The following is a 19062-nucleotide window of genomic DNA, read 5'->3' as shown; positions in this document are numbered from 1 at the left end:
TCTGGATTAACCATGGTTCCTCGGGAGGTTTTGCCCAGCCACTTCACTATGAATATATCCCTCCATACTGTCATTCTTGTCTTAGATTCGGTCACCTATTAACCGAATGCAAAGTCTCCCTGATTCATAAACAGAGCAAAGATGGAAATGCTGACATTCCCATCCAACCAAAACCACAAACACTCCAGAAAGCTCAGATGCAATCAACCAACTCTGTTGCTCCGCCCCGCAAACGTTGGCGCCCTGTAACTGTGCAACCTCAACAGGATAAGCAAATTGAGCAACAGCATCAACCCTTACCAGAGAGAATATCGGACCATGAAAATCTCAGTATACCAGACCAAGTCCCTACACTTGGCCCTTTTTTATTAGATGATCATGCTGTTAGATCGGAAGATCATGCTGAAATCCAACCTGGTCACCTCTCTGAAGGAGACGAAGTGGAAAATGCCCAGAACTTTTCTCAATCCCTGCTAGAGTCTTGGAAGCAATCTAGTAAATTTTTCGCTTCAAAATTACATGCTTCAGCCACTGATGAAGCTGACTCCGTCAATGAGGATTTTGTTACAGTCACGCGAAAGAAACGAAGGCCAAGAAAGGATTACTCTCTCAATTCCCCATCTGTTTTAACCCGTCTTGCAGCTGGGAAGATCGCAAAAGTTTCTTTCTCTAACCGTTTTAAATGAATTTGCTCTTCTGGAATATCCGGGGCCTGCTTTCCTCTTGCCGCAGGCTCAAACGGTTAATCAGACATGAGAGCATTCACCTTTCTGCCATCTTTGAACCTTTTTTAACCAATGATAAATTGGACTCCTACATCAGAACTCTTAATCTCCATAAAGGTTTTGCTTCTTCGGTTAGCAAAATTTGGATTCTCTGGTCTTCTTCTTTTAATGTTGAGGTTTTAATTGACTGTGATCAATTTGTTTATTGTAAAGCTTCCTTCATTCCTTGGAATTTTGACTTTGAGTTTGTGGCAGTTTATGCAAAACACACCAGAACAGACAGGCAAATTCTCTGGTCACAACTTAATGCTATAATAGAGGAAAGCTCTTCACCACTGCTACTGGGCGGGGATTTTAATGTCATATCGAGCGTGGCAGAATACAAAGGAAATGCAACCCCTGAATTAAATAGCATCTCAGATTTCTCAACTTTCATTGCTGACAACTCTTTGCTTGATTTAGCAACCACAGGAGGCACTTTCACCTGGACTGGAACCCGAAATCGGGGAAGAATTTGGAAAAGGCTTGACAGGTTTCTTCTCTCTTCTTCATTTAGAGATTACTTTACTGATGTCAATATTATGCTTCTGAACAGAACTACCTCAGATCATGCGCCAATTTTGCTTTGTGGAAATAAAGCGGATCTTTTGGGTCCTAAACAGTTTAGATTTCAAAATATGTGGCTCAAGCATGCTAGCTTTGAACATTTTGTGAAAACAAACTGGTCAGTTCCTGCTATTGGAGGGGGTATGCGTGCTCTTACATTTAAACTTAAAAGACTTAAACAGGCACTCCGAGTTTGGAATAGAGAGATTTTTGGCAATGTTTTTGATCAAGTAAGGAACCTGGATCAATCAGTATCAGATGCGGAAAAAAGGTTTGATGCTTCACCAACCCAAGAGAATCGAGAACTGCTAAGTTATGCTCAAGCCTCCCTTCTCCAAGCTCTAAAGCTCGAAGAGATCTACTGGAAACAAAAGGCTAGAGTTAAATGGCTGAGGGAAGGGGATGCCAATACCAGCTTTTTTCATTCTACGGTCAAAGATAGACACCGTCGACAACGCATAAGTGCAGTCAAAAACACATCCGGTAGTCTTCTTACTAATCAGGTTGACATCCAATCCGAAGCAGTTAACTTCTTCACCTCTTTATTTACAGCAGATGAAAGTGAAGATATGCATGCTATTCTTGACTGTCTGCCTACAATCTTAACCACGGAAGATAATATTACTCTCCTGGCCCCCTTGACTCGAGAAGAAGTTAAAAATGCGGTGTGGGCTTTAGACCCGGACAGTACAGCAGGTCCAGATGGTTTCTCAGGATCTTTTTTTAGGAGCTGCTGGGATATACTTCACAATGATGTGTACATAGCAGTTCTGGATTTCATGATTGGAGTTCCGGTGCCTTTTGCCTTCTCGAGTGCACAGATAGTCTTAATCCCCAAGAAGCTTAATCCAGAATCATTCGCGGATTATAGACCAATCTGTTTATGCACCTTTGTAAGCAAGATTTTTACAAAGGTCATTTCTACCCGTCTTAATAAGCTTCTCCCAAGGATAATTTCTAGAGAACAATCAGGCTTTGTCCAAGGAAGAAACATCCATGACAATGTTCTTCTTGCCCTTGAATTAATCCAATCTATCAACAAAAGATGTCGGGGATCTAACGTGGCAATTAAACTTGACATGTCAAAAGCTTTTGATCGAGTAGCTTGGCCTTTCCTACGAGCAGTCTTACAAAGGTTTGGATTCTCAACTTATTTCATAAATTTGATTATGAACTTTCTCAATGCAACTCGTCTGTCAGTGCTAGTTAACGGAGTTTCCTGTGGATTTTTCAAACCTTCAAGGGGTGTAAAACAAGGAGACCCACTATCTCCGCTTCTCTTTATTTTAGTCTCAGAAGCCCTATCACGCTCGTTGCTCCTTCATTATGGCTCGGGACTTATTTCCCCTTATGAAACTTCGTTTAGATGTCCAATCATCACTCACCTGGGCTTCGCAGACGACATTATAATTTTCACCAATGGAGGGGTGAATTCTTTGAGAAATCTAAGCAAGGTATTGAAAATCTATCAACAGGCCTCTGGGCAGAAGATCAACTCAGACAAAAGCTTTTTTATCACCTCAAAACACTGTAATCTGAACCGCATTACTGCCATGGAAGAGATACTAGATATGAAACGATCCTCACTGCCTTTCCGCTACCTAGGAGTGAATATTTTCCAAGGGAGAAACAAGATCATTTTTTATCAACATATTTTGGAGAATGTCAACAACAAACTCCAAGGTTGGCAGCGCAAACTCTTATCTCCGGGAGGTCGCTTGGTACTAATAAAGCATGTCCTGACAACTATTCCTCTCTACACAATCGCAGCTGTCCAATTACCTCGCCAAGTTATCAAAGAACTGGAGCGAAAGTTTGCTAGATTCTTTTGGGGAACATATGAAGGCAAGCAAAAATTCCATTGGGCATCATGGGAAAAAATTTGCTTACCTACCGATGAAGGGGGACTGGGAATTCATAATCTGACATCGATACAACAAGCATGCTCAGCGAAGCTTTGGTTTAACTTTAAGAACAAAGATTCCTTATGGTCAGAGTTCATGAAAGCCCGCTACTCTACGAGCTCAGTCCGGAGAAATGGTTCGATAGTCTGGCGCAGGATGTTTCAACTTGCGGACCTAGTGGATGAAAATAGCGGTGTAATTGACAATGAAACAATCTGGAAACCATCCACAAAAGGTGATTTTACACTATCAACGGCATATGATCTGATCAGACCGAGAAAGGGCTCAACACTTTCCTCAAAGTGTATCTGGGCACCAGGTTTATCCACTAAATGCTCAATCTTTATGTGGAAACTCCTCAGAAAATTCTTGTCATTTCCAGACTGTCTAGAGAGATTTGGAATCTGCCTACCTTCTATATGTCCTTTTTGCCTTAATGCAAGTGCATCACTAGAGCATTGTCTCTACTCTTGTACTCACATCTATGGAGTTTGGCAAACATTTGCTGTGATGTTCGGAATCTCCCTGAATAATGCTCGATCAATAAGAGCCGCATGTCACACATGGTGGCTTTCAGCCCAACCAGGAACAGCTTCGGGTTTCTACTGCTCTATTTTTCCTTGTCTAATCCTTTGGGTGGTGTGGACCTTATACAATGCAGCACTTTATGAAGATTCACCTTTCACTTTGGTTGCTACCATCTCGAAAATTAAAAGAGAGACAATGTTAATATCTCTGATTCATCCTATTCGCAGAAGTAGTTCATCAGATTACTTTCTAGTTCATGAAGGGATCGTTTCTTCTTTCTCTCCTAACCAGAGAATCAGAATTACTTGGATAAAATGGCAAAAACCGCCATCTGGCCGCTTAAAATTAAACACCGATGCTTTTTTTTCCTTTAATGGAGCGGCCGGGAGGCATGTTTACGGAATTCGGAAGGCATTCTCATTGCAGGATTATCTTTCCCCTTGATAGCATCCTCAGCACTTGAAGCAGAAGCTCTGGCACTTGACTTTGCTTTATCCTGGTGTGAGCTAGCATCAATGATCCCGGCACATATTGAAGTTGACTCTATTGTTTTGGTGCGATTCGCAACATCTATCACCAACTTGTTACCATGGAGAATTCGTAGTGCAGTCAAACACATTCACTCAAGGATCACTTCTTGGTCGTCATCCATTATTCATGTCTATCGTGAGGGAAACAGGGTTGCGGATGCTTTAGCTTTAGAGGGGTTGCATCGCACATCTGCCACTTTATTTTCATCTTTTAACTCCCTCCCTGATAAAGTTAAATTGGCTTTGCTGTATGACTTTCGGGGCTTTGCTGCCTCCCGTTCTTTTCGTTATTAATATATTATCCTTTTACCAAAAAAAAAAAAAAAAAGATTAACAGTATAGTAGTAATTGTATAGCATGTTTTTATAAATTTGTAAGCGAGGTATAGAATTAATACATGAGAGCGATCATAAAATAAGTTTCGTCATATATATTTATGCATTTAGAGAGCAAATAAAAAATGATTCACATTATTCGACAGAATTTTAAACAAAAATGTATTTTCATTTAATTTCCCAATAAATTAGGTGTTCCCCGCTAATCTAAAAGCTAATTTTATCAAACATCTTTTTACAAATCGCTAATACAATTCACTCGTCGACCCCGCTATTTGATAACCGCTAATAACCAAACAAGCCAATTGTTTTGTTTAAATTAGTGCAACGTTTTTTCTTTTATTTTTTTTTCTCCCATTTTTTTAGCGCAATAAAAAGCACGTGATACTACATATATATAATATGTTAAATGCAAGTACATAATTTGTTAATTACAATTCTATAAAATCAATAACTTAAGTCAATAATAAAAACTTTTTAATTTTTAATCAAATATCTCGTAAAATTATACCATAATTATGATTACATGTCAGCCACTCAATTTTATGAACCTTTAACTTTAAACTTATTTACCTAAAATTTACATATCATGAATTTGGTACAATATTAGAATTACTTGATGTGATACATTTATATTTAACATATTACTAATACTTACAGATGTAAGTTTATGTACCTACTGTTGAAATATTATGTACTTACTCCAAATGTCAATGTTGACCAAATAAGAGGGGAAAAAATTACAATAATTTAAACAAAATGACATTATTTTAGACCAGGTCAACAATACGCATAGTAAACATTGGTCAATGAGACAATGACTCCATGATATAATTTAAGCCACAAAATGTAGATAATAATAGTGCAATATGCTTTTTAAAAAAATAAAATAAAATATGTACTTGGGAGATGGGAACACAAATGTGAAAATAGTGTTCTAATGGGAACTCAACTTTTTTCTTTTTTGAAAATAAATGGGAACTCAACTTTTAATTACCTACACTCAAAGAATAGATTCTGACTGGCATTTGAGTGTAACAATATAGTTACAATTTTAATTATTTAGACTTAAAGTCATGTGTGGTCCTCTGATTATTATAATTTTGTCACGTTTAATCTTAAATTTTCAAATTGACTACTCGTGATCTTTTAACTTTCAAATTGTTACCATCTGTGGTTTAAGTTAATTACTCATAGTCCTTCAACTTTCAAAATTTAACCAGCTGCATTCTTCCTGGAGGGACCATGACTGGTTAAAGTTTGATAGTTGAAGGACCATAGATGGTTAATTTGGACAACAGATTGTAACAATTTGAAAGCGAATGATCACAGGTAGTCAATTTAAAAGTTTATGACCAAACGTGACAAAACCACTATACTTAAAAGACCCTATACGATATTATTATCAATTCCCTTCATTCCTATAAAGTTTAAGACAAACAAAAAGAGTTAATTATTATTTCTTAGTAAACTTTAATTTCTTTATTATTTTTTAAAAATTTCTATTGAAACCTCTTTCTCATTAATGTAAACGAACAATTTAGCACAAATTTAGGTGTCAAAGATTGTGTCTAAATTTGATTACCAGTGCAAAACTAGTCGTTGACCGACGTTAATTTTTACAGCTATGCCTTAAAAAGATACTCCGTAGTAATTTTATTTTTTTTAATCCTCAAATTTTACAAAAATAAGACATAATTAATAACAACATATTAAATCTAAAACCATCATCAAAATTTTTTTTGAAAATAAAGAAGCTAATTCATTAATCATAGGCTGAAACGTTTACAATAAAGATCGATGGAATGGTCAAACATTCCTTACAGTCAGACATAGAAACAACTTCCCTAGCATAGAAAACTTGATTCGCAGACTGTTTTACAAATTTGAAGCTGAATTCTTTGAACGAACTTAAAGCTTCTTTAATGATTTGGTCAAACGTACCCAAGACTGACACTGGTTGAATAGTCTTGCACACCACCTGAGTATCTATTTCCATTCTTTTATCCATTGACAATATCTCCATCGCCAAAATTAATAAAAAAATTAATTAGAAATTGTTGTTATAGTACACCAAATATAATTTGAAAATTAGTTAGAATGGCATAAATGCAAAAGAAAATTAGTGATAAATTAAAATTATGATAATACAAAGAGCAAATTGCCATTTAGGTCCACTGACTATAGGGGTACTATTAATTGCAATCCACGACTTTCAAAAGTGTTAATTGAATACCTTGACTATTCAATTTTTATCAATTTTGGTCACTCCGGCCATATTGGCGGCCAAATTTCGCCGGAATAACTTAATTACCCAATTAATGCTTAATCTAAGGGGCAAAGTAGTCTTTTCCATTGTGCCCTAATTAACCAAACCCAAACCGGGTTTAATCTCGCTTCGGAGCAGCGGTCTCTCGGCTCCACCGTCGAAATCGGCGCCGTATTCTTTCCACAGCACATTAGCTCTCGCGGCGGCTCAGCATCCTCCGGCTCACCCTTTCGAGGAAGGCTTCTCTCGTATGCTAGGCCCTCACTTCTTAACGCCGAACCAGATCGCGAACACAATTTCCAGCGACAGAGATGATGGCGGAGGCGGTAGAGGTAGAGGACAAGACACGACTGAGAATTACTATGTGGGCGGTGGGCGGTGGCCTCCGCGCAGAGTTGTGAATGGGAGATGTGAGATTTTGAACTCAAATGGCTTCCATTTGTACAATTTTATCTTTCTAGCAAGCTTAGATGTGTATCAGTAGGTGCTTGGTGTAAATAAAACTATGCAGGAATGAAAATGTGAATACTTATGCGCTTGATTTATATTTATCTTCACTTGCATCTTTGATAGAATGAAGTATTAACGTTGTGTTTTGTCACAGTTGATTATGTGAATGCTTCAGTTTCATCAGCTGCTGAAAACCTGCAACAACTGTCTATACACCAGGATCAAGGTGTCCCACCTGAAGAGGAAGGGCCAACTCAAATGGCCACCGCCGGCACTTTCGGTGATCGTCGTCCCCAGCAGTCCAGCACATCTGGATCCGAACAGGGTCAGATGTGGGCTTTCCAAGCTAGCAGCGGAAACACCCTTCAAGTCCGGTTACATTTGACTAAACCGGGTTTGGGTTTGGTTAATTCAAACACAATGGAAAATACTATTTTGCCCTTCAGATTAAGCATTAATTGGGTAGTTAAGTTATTCCAGCGAAATTTGGCCGCCAATTTGACCGGAGTGACCAAAATTGATAAAAATTAAATAGTCACGGTATTCAATTAACACTTTTGAAAGTCGTGGACTGCAATTAACAAGACCCCTATAGTGACCAAAATGGCAATTTGCTCTAATACAAAAGTAAAATCACTTTAAAAAATAAAAGAGTATTTCATTGATACAAATAGCTAAAAACATAAATTTTGTATATCAAGAAAAGTCATAATTACCATATGAGTCACTGGATAAACTCTATTTTTGTGTAATAGTTCGTAAAATACACACACAAAAAAAAAAACAAAAAACAAAAAACTGCATTAGAATAATCATGTGTAAATAATCAAATCAAAAATTTAGTAACAAAAATAAAATTCATATCATTTTTATACAAAAATTATGCATTACTGATTCATTATCCTTGCCGACAAAATAACAAATCTTGAGACATGAGAGTCGGGGATTAAAGACTTAAAAGGTCACATGGTGTTTAAGACTTTTTTCTGATAGGCCGGTGACTTGTGGCCACTTCTTTGTTTTTTTTATTTTTAATAGGATGGTCGACATAGCACTTGTTTTTTCAAAAAATAAAAATAAAAAAATTTATTGATGAAAGAAGTAATGGTACCAATGATATAACGTAAATTTGTAGGTATTGTACGTAGATTGTATTTTAATTTGTATATATAACACAAAATCAATGTCGACCATAACATTATTAAGGAGAATCACGAGGTAATGAGGTGTTTGATTGACATGAATTGAAATTCAATGTCAATAATGTAATTCAATGAAAAAAAGAAACTACATTGTTTGCTTGGAGGAAAAAATCCTCATATGAATTGCAATTCAGCCTTACAAAGGAAAAGAAAATTGAGTTAAAATCCTCATATAAATTGCAATTCAGCTTTACAAAGGAAAGGAAAAAGGAGTTAAAATGACATATTTATCGTTTACGGTACTACATTTATGTAGTATATGTTCAAATCTACTTTCTCAATACCGGCGGTTGCAGTATATGATTTATGCTATAAAGTATTATATATAAGACTTAAAACACTTATTATATTTACAATTCTTCTATGTTATCATTTTTTATTTTCTGCAAAGTGTCTATTAGAGTTTTATTATAAAGTACTACATTTATTGTATAAAGTTACTATATATAAGGTGCGGCTTAAATAAAGTATTGATGATACATGTAATTTTGTTATGTTATTACTTTATTTATTGCAAATTGTCTACTACAATTTTGCTATATAAAGTACTATATTTACGAGAAATTCGACAAGTGTTATTCAAATGTAAGTTATTCAATATATTATTACAAATGTGACACTGACTATGTTAACATGTGATGTCATGATGTTTTATGTAGATCCTAAGTGTATAATTTTTTTTTTTTATTTTAAACAACCACCTAATATTCATTGATGATTGGTAGTTGTTTCCATTAATAAAAAACGAAGGTGATCATGAATACTTTTGTAGCTTTGAAATGAAGGCGGTCTAACTTATGTCGTCTGTCTAGATCTTGACTGTCATGGAAATATTAGATTGTCTCATTCTTTGATAGAACATGTACAACCACCCATAGTCGTCGTCTTCTTCTTCTTCTTCTTCTTCTTCTTCTTCTTCTTCTTCTTTTTTTTTTTTTTTTTTGAATCAACCACCCATAGTTAAATAACATGTACAATGGTTTAAAATAAAAATTTAAAATTAAAAAGTTGAGACCCACATAAGAAATACTCCGTAACATATTGAATATGTCAAAATAAAACCCAATTGCATTATTTTATTCATCACTAGATTATACTATTCCTTAAACGGTTGACATACACTTTTTCTTTTGCCATAAAATAAAGTGAGAGTCATATCCTCGGCCCCTCTCATCATATCAAAATGATAACATTGGCAATACAACTTGAATTAACTTCCCTTATAATATAAATAAGAGTTAATTACTGATTTGGTTCCTCGACTATTGAGATTTTATCACTTTGACCCTCGACAATTTTTTTTACTTAATTAAGTTCTCGACTTTGAAAAAATTAACCAATTTGGTCTTCCGTTTTTTTTACCGTTTGATATCCGTTAAATCGGGACGAAATTAGTAATTTCATTATAGTCAAGGAACCATTTCAATCAAAAATTAATTACCGAAATGGTCCCTTGACTATAGCAAAATTACCAATCATGTCCCAATTTTACGGTTGTTTAACATCAAAATATACGGAGGACCAAATTGGTTAATTTTTTCAAAGTCGATGATTTAATTGAGCAAGAAAAAAATTGTCAAGAATCAAAGTGGTGAAATTTCAATAGTCGAGGGACCAACCCGGTACTCAACTCTATAAATAAAGTAAATCAATATTCTCAAAATAAATAAATAAATAAATAAATAAATCAGTTTGGTGGTGGCCCATACTAAATTAATACTGCTGAAACTGAATAACAACCAACCATATATCTGACAAAGAAGCTGAGCCCTCATGCGACGTTGCTCACAACTGAAGGCTACCCAAAATGCTTCTGAAAACGTACCTCACACTCCTCCCTCTCCTGCTCCTCTCCGGCGCTGCGAGTGGTCTCCTGGTCGCTGATCGGCCGTTGGGTCTGGTATCCGACGGGGGAAGTGCGGGCGGCGCCGGTGAATGCGAGCAGACCTACGGCTTTCTGCCCTGCACCCACACCGCTCTCGGAAACCTCTTTCTAATCATCGTTTATGGATATCTTATGTACCTCGCCGCCACTTACCTGTCTAGCGGCAGCGAGCTCTTGCTTCAGCTTCTCGGTCCCGGTCTCATCGGCGGCCTCTTCCTCCCTATTCTCGGCGCTCTTCCTGATGCTATGCTCATTCTCGGTATATTTTTTCTTCAATTCCTTTCTATATGGAAATTACTATGTGAAATCAAATTCTACACTAAAGTAATTGAAGCATGTGCTCGAGATTACTTTTTATGGGCTTCAAGCAACAAGTGGATTATAATTTCTTTTTTATTAAAGCAGAGATTCGAACCCATAACCTTTGGCATGAGGTTCACTCTGATACCATCCTAACCATCTTAAAAGTCTAAGCTCATAGTTGATACACTGGCCTATTTATCTGTCACATCAAAAATAAAATTTAGAAGTAAAACTCATTTTATTAGAGAAAATATTTCGTGTAGTTAGTCTCGTTTTTTATTCTGAGGAAAATAGTATTTTTATTTAATACGTCAAAAATTAAAATTTAGGGAGTAATAATTTGAACATATACATATACAACTCTTTTACTATTTAGTTTTATTTAAGGGAATACGTTTGTACTTTTGAGCTGGAAGCTAATTTATTGATGATGCTCCTTTTAGATAAAAAAGTTGGGGACGAAAATGAAATTTCAGATCTTGAAGCTAAGATTGTTGCTTCTTGAGGTCATCTATCTTTTTTCTTTTCTTTTCTTTTTCTTTTTTAATAAAATATTTTTGAGTTGAGAATTGGCTATTGATAATGTAGATTATAGAATGAAATCTTAAAAGGGAAAAAGTAGAATATTGAGAGGGGAAAAACCGAAATAATTATGAATCTGAGTTTATTTTAAAAGTTTATAATCTATTTTAAACTACAAGTAAACTATAAGAGTAAAATGAAAAGTTAAAAATAATAGTTTTATTGAATTTTATCTCTCTTTTTTTTTTTTGGGAAAATTTTACTTTTTTGTCCTTAAATTATACCGTAATTGTAGAATTGGTAATATTTGTTGGTCGTGTTCACCTTTTTGTTCCTGAGATATAACTGACGTTGTAAATTTCGTCCTTTTTTCTAACAACTTGTCAGAAAAAAGACGAAATTTGCAACATCAGTTATAGCTTGGAGACGAGGAGTGAGCACGGTCAACAAGTTGAGACAAATCTTATAATTATCCTATCTTTTTGCAACAACACCATTTTTATTGACGAAAAATGCAAATTTTCCTTTCTTTTGTATTCTTATTAATTTACAAAAATGACACCATTTAACTTTCATTAATCAAAATTAGAATATTTCGGTTTATCTTTTTATGTCTTTTTCCATTTATGAGCTTATTCAACACTTTTTTTAGTATACCTTATTCAACGCTTTAATTTTAAGTAGTTAGTGTATTAGCTAGTAGCTTTCAGACTATCAACTTTCAGCTAACTTTTAGCTAAGTGTGCCAAACAGAGCATATGAAATAGTGTGTTCCCTTCCAATAAAGATCCTGGGAGCTCAAAATAGTTTATATTCAAGTTGTTTCTAACATTCATTTTGTTTTCATCTAGGTAACAAGATTTACTTTTTGACTATATCTGAAAATGGTAGATGTATATTATATTTGTATGTGTTTCAGTGTCTGGGCTATCTGGGAGTGCAGTGGAAGCTCAGAGCCAGGTCTCTGTTGGAATGGGGTTGCTAGCTGGGTCCACAGTGATGCTTCTCACTGTGATTTGGGGAACCTGTGTGCTTGTTGGCAAATGTGACATTCAAAATTCTGTTGCTGTAGACTTGAGGGACACTAAAGGTTACAGCTTCACTGGTGAGCTCCTTAATTAGCTTATGATCATGCCTGTTGTGTCTATTCAGAGATTATTCTCTGATACCAAATTGAAACATGTGCTCTATCTTGACTACAATGCTGAGCTAATAGTTGGATTGCACATTTATGTTTATATATTATATGCTCAACGGTTGGTCTATGCAGGCTCTGGTGTTACTACTGATGTCTGGACGAGATATGCTGCAACGATCATGGCTGTATCAGTAATCCCGTTTGTAGTTGTTCAATTGCCACAGCTCCTCCATTCGTCTTCGGGAAGGCACTTGACAGTCTTGATTGCTCTCGTCCTTTCACTTTCACTTCTGATCTCATACTGCCTTTATCAGGTATTATATATACTGTTGTCCATTCAATTAGTTTTCTGCACCTCGTACCGTTTTGGAGCATATATAACCTATTGTAACTTTATATTGAGTCTTGCTTTAATTTCTCTATAGACACATTTCTAGTGATTGAATGATTTTGCATGTTTTCAAGCCAAAATCTAAGTTCTGTCACCCCTTTCTTGCTCTTCTTGCTTAGCCACTGTTTTGATTGCTAATTCAGGTCTTTCAACCATGGATACAAGCCAGACGGCTTGCTTATTCGAAGCATAAACACGTTGTATCAGGGGTTTTGAAACAATTGAAAATGCATGCTTTGGGAAGGCTTTCCACAGATCAGGGAACACCTAATTTAGAAGTTCTGCAAAAGTAAGCTTCTAACCCACCCACACTCACATTTTTATTTGTTGATATAATAACACCAACTGCCTGGATGTGGTTTGATGCAAAATATATATAATGATAGGCTGTTCAAAAGAGTTGATGAAAATGGGGATGGCCGGCTCTCACAATCCGAATTAAAAGCCTTAGTTGTTGGGATCAGTCTTGATGGGGTAAACCTAGATGAAAATGATGCAGTAGAGAAAGTTATGAAGGATTTTGATACCTCTAATGATGGTGAAGTTGATTTTGATGAATTCGTTGCTGGAGTAGATAAATGGCTTGATGAGTTTTATGGTTCCAGAGTTTGCCCTGAATCAATCTCAGATTTCGATTATTTCCAAGAGGTATGTTGTTGAACATATAATATATAAACATAAATGTGCAATCCGACTATCAGTATAGGTATGGCCTTTCATAATGGGAATGTACTTAATTGCAGCAAACAAAGAGAGAGCATTATCTTTTAGGGGATCAAAGTGATGAGGCTACTGAAGGTGTTGAAAATCCCAAATGGACCTCAATCAAGGCAGCCTCACTCTTATTGCTGGGGACTGCCATTGCAGCTGCATTTGCAGATCCTCTGGTGGATGCCGTCGACAACTTCTCCACCGCCACGAAGATCCCATCTTTCTTCATCTCATTCGTCGCGCTGCCATTGGCAACCAACTCTAGCGAGGCCGTCTCAGCAATCATCTTCGCTAGCCGGAAAAAACTCAGAACCGCTTCATTAACATTTTCCGAGGTATGTTACTTTTGTGTTGGGCAGAGGCCAGTGAATGGTCAAGTACAGCACTTTGTGACTGGGCAGTATAAGGAAATAAAGTTGCACATTCCCTACTAGATATAACTTAACAGTTTGTGGTTGTTGTTGTTGCAGATATATGGAGCAGTGACTATGAACAATGTGCTTTGTCTCTCAGTGTTCCTTGGTCTTGTTTATGCGAGGGGATTAACGTGGGACTTCTCATCGGAAGTGCTGGTTATACTCATTGTGTGCATTGTGATGGGTGTGTTTGGAGGCACGCGCTCTACATTTCCACTCTGGACTTCCTTATTAGCATTTCTTCTTTATCCCTTCTCTATTGCTCTGGTATATGTCCTAGATTTCAAATGCGGTTGGACATAGCTATATATTCTGATCTTAGACCCTGTTAATTTGGTTAACCTCACGTTACTTTAGAAAATGTTAGATTTCTGTATTTAGGTAAAACTAATGTATGTAATAGTTGACGGGTTATTTTTTATGTTATCTTTTATGTTATAATAGTTGAAGGGTTATTTTTTATGTTATTTTTTTTAGGAAAAATAATACTTTTGACCCTTAAATTGTTTTATCTTTAGAAATTTGGTCACTGTTACTTGATTTAAATAGATTTAGTTCATTAATGGTTTATTATGTTGTAATCAAGAGGATCACATTTCCAGATTCACCAAAAGAATAGGTCAAAATCTTCTGCTGATGGTAAGTCACATTTCTTGAGAAAATAATATAATTTCAACCAAACATGAAAATTCAACATTCCAAAACATATATTACCTTAATTATCCGATCACTCATTTGATTCTAATTTTGGTCTCTCAATTATTAGAATTTTACACTTTCCCTTTTTAAGTTAAAACTCATCAAATATGATCCTTTAGCACTCATCAGATTCTGTTGATTTTGAATTTAAAAATTAAAAGTAAAAAAATTAAAAGTAAAAGTAAAAGTAAAAAAAAAAAAAAAAAAAAAAAAAAAAAAAAAAAAAAAAAAAAAAAAAAAAAAAAAAAAAAAAAAAAAAAACTACAATCAGGGTACCAAATGAGATTAACCCAGGGTATATACTTTTTTTTCTTTCTTTCTTGTTCTTCACTCAATGTGACTGCAATATGAAATATTTAAATGTTTGGACAACTAAATCAAATATTCTATTGTTTTAATACATTAAATGAGAATCAAATAAAATTGGTTAGATTTGAATTCAAATCTATTGTTTTTGTAAGAGATGCAAATTACTCCAATCCTTTATTGCATATTCTATACTTGAGAAAAAAATATTTTATACCAAATAAGACAATATAGTAAATATACATCCTTCCTAATAAAATTACTTGTAACCTCAAAACCTTATTTAAGTAGTAAGAGTTTTGAGGCCAAAACTCTCCATCACACCAAGAACAATTTCTATAAAGTTATATGATTAAAATATACTTAAGCTATGTTACACAATTTCTATAAAGTTATTTGATTAAAATATACTTAAGCCATGTTGGTAGCATAGTTAATTTATCAATCAATTTTAATTTATATGAGCACTATTAGCTGTTTGACTTAGTTAAACAGTCAATATGAGTGTTTGATTGGAAATATAAGCACGGGAAATATAACCCCCAACAACATTATCATCTAAACCACAACATAAACTATTTTTAATATTTAAAAGTGTGTATCTGATTGATGTTGAAAAATCCCCTAAAACATAATTCTGGAAAAAGAAAATCAAACATTTTTATCTCAAAATCCAGGATTAGGTATAAATCATACTTTATTACTTCCCTGTAAACTTTAACATGAGATATATATTAAAAACAAGGAACATTTACCATCTCAAGCAATGAACAATCAACTATTACACATGGAAACTATGAATATGATATATGACCACAAGAGATGAGCTACTGCTACAACTTCAGATTAAGATCAACACCTTCACTGGATTCACCCTCATGGCTGCTGCTTTTAGGGCTATCTTCTTGCCCGGTTGACGGGAAGAAGCTGAAGATGTGAGGTTGATCTGATCCCGCACTCACCCTGGATGGTTGAATAAGCTCGTCTGCACGTCCCTGCAGATTTTCAAAGAAGCACAAGTCATTCCAAATGAAATCAACCAAGTTTTGGAAAACCAGCAGTCACTACCCGAGGATGTGCACTGAATAAAACCAGTCTTGTGACCCTAGCCAGCAAAGGAACGGAAGGAGGTAAACCAGCCTAGATTACCCATAGCTGACCGGCTCAAACCAGGCCAAGAAGGCCAATAGGCCGCTCCCACTGGGAGTTAAACTTGTAACCTTGTGGATGCATTGCTAACCTGATTGGATGCGTCTTGATTATGGGGATATGAACTTCTGGAACGGAGATGGTATCTCGGATCTGAGCGTGGCAAAGATACTGATGACGGAGGGGCTAACGTGAGAAAATCTGTGCCACTTCCATTGGTAAAACTTCCTGGGTTGGATTCGGATAGCGCTTTCAAATTTGCAGGGCATTCTCTGAAAAAGATGCAGAAAGGCACTCACCACCATGCATTCAACAATATCTCTGTGAAATTCAGGGTTCAATATAGCACCTTGTAGGTAGATTTCGAGATTCTACATTAGCCGGGCAATCCACGCAGCAGGAAGCCAATTCATTCGTTCTAGATATGGATAGATCATAGCCAGGAGGAAATTTGCGATGAAATACAGGGATGGGTGGATAATCTGAAGTGAAGGGATGCGCTCTCTTATTGCCTACCATCTACACTAAATCGGTAACAAACAGAAAATGCTATTAGCCAAAAAATTTCAGCAAATGCTGTGTAGATAAGATCATAACATAAACCCATGAATAATAGCATCAGAAGACATCACCAAATTATCTTATTCTGAAATTTTAAGGAAATTATGGGAAAAACATAAAAATTTGTTGAAGCACAAAGGATCAGAATACAGATGATCCTTTCTTGTGAAAATAAACCTCCAACTCATAACCCTACTAAAGACTAAATAGCAACAATATTTTTGTGTATCTACGGTCCAGATAACTAGGCAATATTCATATTCACAGAGAACACAATTCCTCAACTTGATTTTACAGACAACTAGGCAAGTTGATTTCAGTATAGTGGATGAGCAAACAAAGGCAGACAATAGAACTACCTTGACTTCCTCGGGCCACATAGGTGTATAATTTTTTCCGTTGTAATTTTGGTTTGAAGGGGGCTCCATCAAGAATTCTAAAACAGATGATGACGACGACGAGGATGATGAGATCCCTGTCGAGACATTCACCTGCAATTTCAAAAACTAATTAGTCTTACCATTCGATTCCCTTCACAGAGAAACTACAAAGCACTGAAAGGAATTTGCATAAGCACTATATTTAGTTGGCTAACCATTGATGAAGAAACAGGCTGCTCGTGTCGCTCTGATCTTTGCAACATGCTAGGGAGAGGCAAAATTGGCGAGTGTGGTTCAATAGGGAATTTCATACTAGGCCTAAACTCGACACCTTGGTGATCCATCCTATGATTCTCTCCTTCGAGATTATCATCCCCATTCCACAATTTCGGCCAATGGCCATGACCCGGAACCATCATGCCTGACCAACTCCTCTCGACCACACCCACACTCAACGATTTTGACAACGACAACGGCACAACAGGGCTCGGATGCATACCATTGATCTTGGGTATATGTGGGGATGGGATTGATCTAAAGGCGGGCCTCGGTGAGGTGAGATCTATTGGTGGCGGTAGGGGAATCGAAGGGGAAGATAGGTGAGGCCTAAAAGCGGGCGACACAATACTAGGTAATTGCTGTTGTATTTGCAAACATGTTGATGAATTGGTGTGGGAAACTGCTGGGAATGAAGACAAAACAGTAGCAGAAAGTAAAGTTGCATCTTTCTTATGCTGTTCCTCTAACCTAATCCTCTCAAGCTGAGCAACACCCAGCCCCCTTTGTGGGACTCTTTTCTGCTTCAACCTTTTGGAAGATCTACCAAAACCACCACATTCCAATCCCCTATCATCACTGCTACTATTACTACACCTCTGGCCATGTTCTTCATGAGCCATTGCCATCAATTCTCAAAACCAAAAGGGCACTTTATACATACCACAAAATCTTGAAAATTCACCAAAAGGAGATTTTATACACACACCAAATCCACCCACCGCATCACACCATTATATCCCTGAGCTACACAAAATCTTGAAAATTTATACACAATATATGGTGGTTGAAGAAAAATGAGTAAAAATTGGGAAATGGAGAATCAAGAAAGCACCCAGCAAAGGAAAATGCAAAATCCCACGCGGCCTTATTCAGCATCTATAGACGATCGCATAATATCTCGCGGCTGATGGAGCAAAGATCAGCAACTCATATGGTAAGAAAATACAACCCAAAATCCAGCAAAGATGGTAACTTTACGATATTTCTTCACACAGGGAGAGATAAAGCTTTCAACTTTGCACTCAGATTTTCTTTTTTTTCCTGTGAAACACAGTTGTTAGGGAGCTGTCAAATACATATCAGATGAGATCAGATGAGTGAGATAAATAAAGAGATGAAAAAGGGCAAAGTTTTGAAGAAAAAAATAGTGTGAAATTGAAGATATAAATGGAAATCTAAAGCAGCCTAATAAAGCGGTCTCTCTCCCAATTTTTTCTCCCTCAATTTTCTGGCCAAAACCCTCGCTCGTCGCTCCACTCTTCCTTTTCGTCTTCTCTTTCCTAGACCGACTCTCCCGTCCTCCCACTGATTTTCTTTCTTTCTTTCTTTGCTTTTCTTGATTTAGGTATACGATGATGAAGATGACAATCTATGTATGATCTGCTTCCACACTGTAACAATCTTCGTGGAGTAAATGTAAATCCTTTTGCCATCTGTGAGTGTGAGTCCTATTATCTGCACGCGATTCATTGCCAGTTATAGTAGCACATTTTCATCTTTTTGCCGGAAAAACACATGGATTAATAGATGAAGATCTTGTTTTATACTAAAATTTGCACGATTTTGACGATTAAAATCGGCTGTGAATTTTGGGTCGGCCTAATAAAACATTTTAGCATCAACATATCTACAGGTAACAAAATTAAGATTTTTCTGTTCAGTGAGATCCATGTAAACAGATTCTCGATTGGGAGTCAAAATTCATATGGAAGAAGGCTCAAGACTGGTGTGAACGCCATAGAATTTGTATTATTGCTTTTGGCTGTATCTCGA

General features: G+C 36.2%; 3 protein-coding genes across 3 annotated transcripts; 2 read left to right on the top strand and 1 right to left on the bottom strand.

Annotated features, from left to right (window-relative positions):
- The first annotated feature begins 682 nt into the window (after positions 1–682).
- Positions 683–4207, top strand: LOC116010158. The gene has a single exon (XM_031249434.1). The coding sequence runs from the start codon at positions 683–685 to the stop codon at positions 4205–4207; it is 3525 nt and encodes a 1174-aa protein (XP_031105294.1).
- Positions 4208–10321: 6114 nt separating this feature from the next.
- Positions 10322–14382, top strand: LOC116005388 (sodium/calcium exchanger NCL-like). The gene is made up of 7 exons (XM_031245659.1): positions 10322–10693; positions 12179–12364; positions 12530–12711; positions 12932–13077; positions 13175–13436; positions 13532–13834; positions 13970–14382. Exons 1-7 carry the CDS (start codon positions 10357–10359, stop codon positions 14216–14218), a joined length of 1665 nt encoding a protein of 554 aa, XP_031101519.1. The 5' UTR covers positions 10322–10356; the 3' UTR covers positions 14219–14382.
- Positions 14383–15578: 1196 nt separating this feature from the next.
- Positions 15579–18984, bottom strand: LOC116006710 (B-cell CLL/lymphoma 9 protein-like). Its single transcript, XM_031247198.1, has 5 exons — positions 17226–18984; positions 16990–17121; positions 16419–16588; positions 16161–16341; positions 15579–15915 (listed from the first exon to the last, which is right to left on the bottom strand). The coding sequence occupies exons 1-5, from the start codon at positions 17913–17915 to the stop codon at positions 15754–15756; spliced, it is 1335 nt and encodes a 444-aa protein (XP_031103058.1). The 5' UTR covers positions 17916–18984; the 3' UTR covers positions 15579–15753.
- Positions 18985–19062: the final 78 nt, after the last annotated feature.

The sequence above is a fragment of the Ipomoea triloba genome, chromosome 2 (genome assembly GCF_003576645.1).
Source record: "Ipomoea triloba cultivar NCNSP0323 chromosome 2, ASM357664v1".
Classification (NCBI taxonomy): domain Eukaryota; kingdom Viridiplantae; phylum Streptophyta; class Magnoliopsida; order Solanales; family Convolvulaceae; genus Ipomoea; species Ipomoea triloba.
Note: the sequence above shows the minus strand (reverse complement) of the source record. Positions and strands in the feature narration are given on the sequence as shown.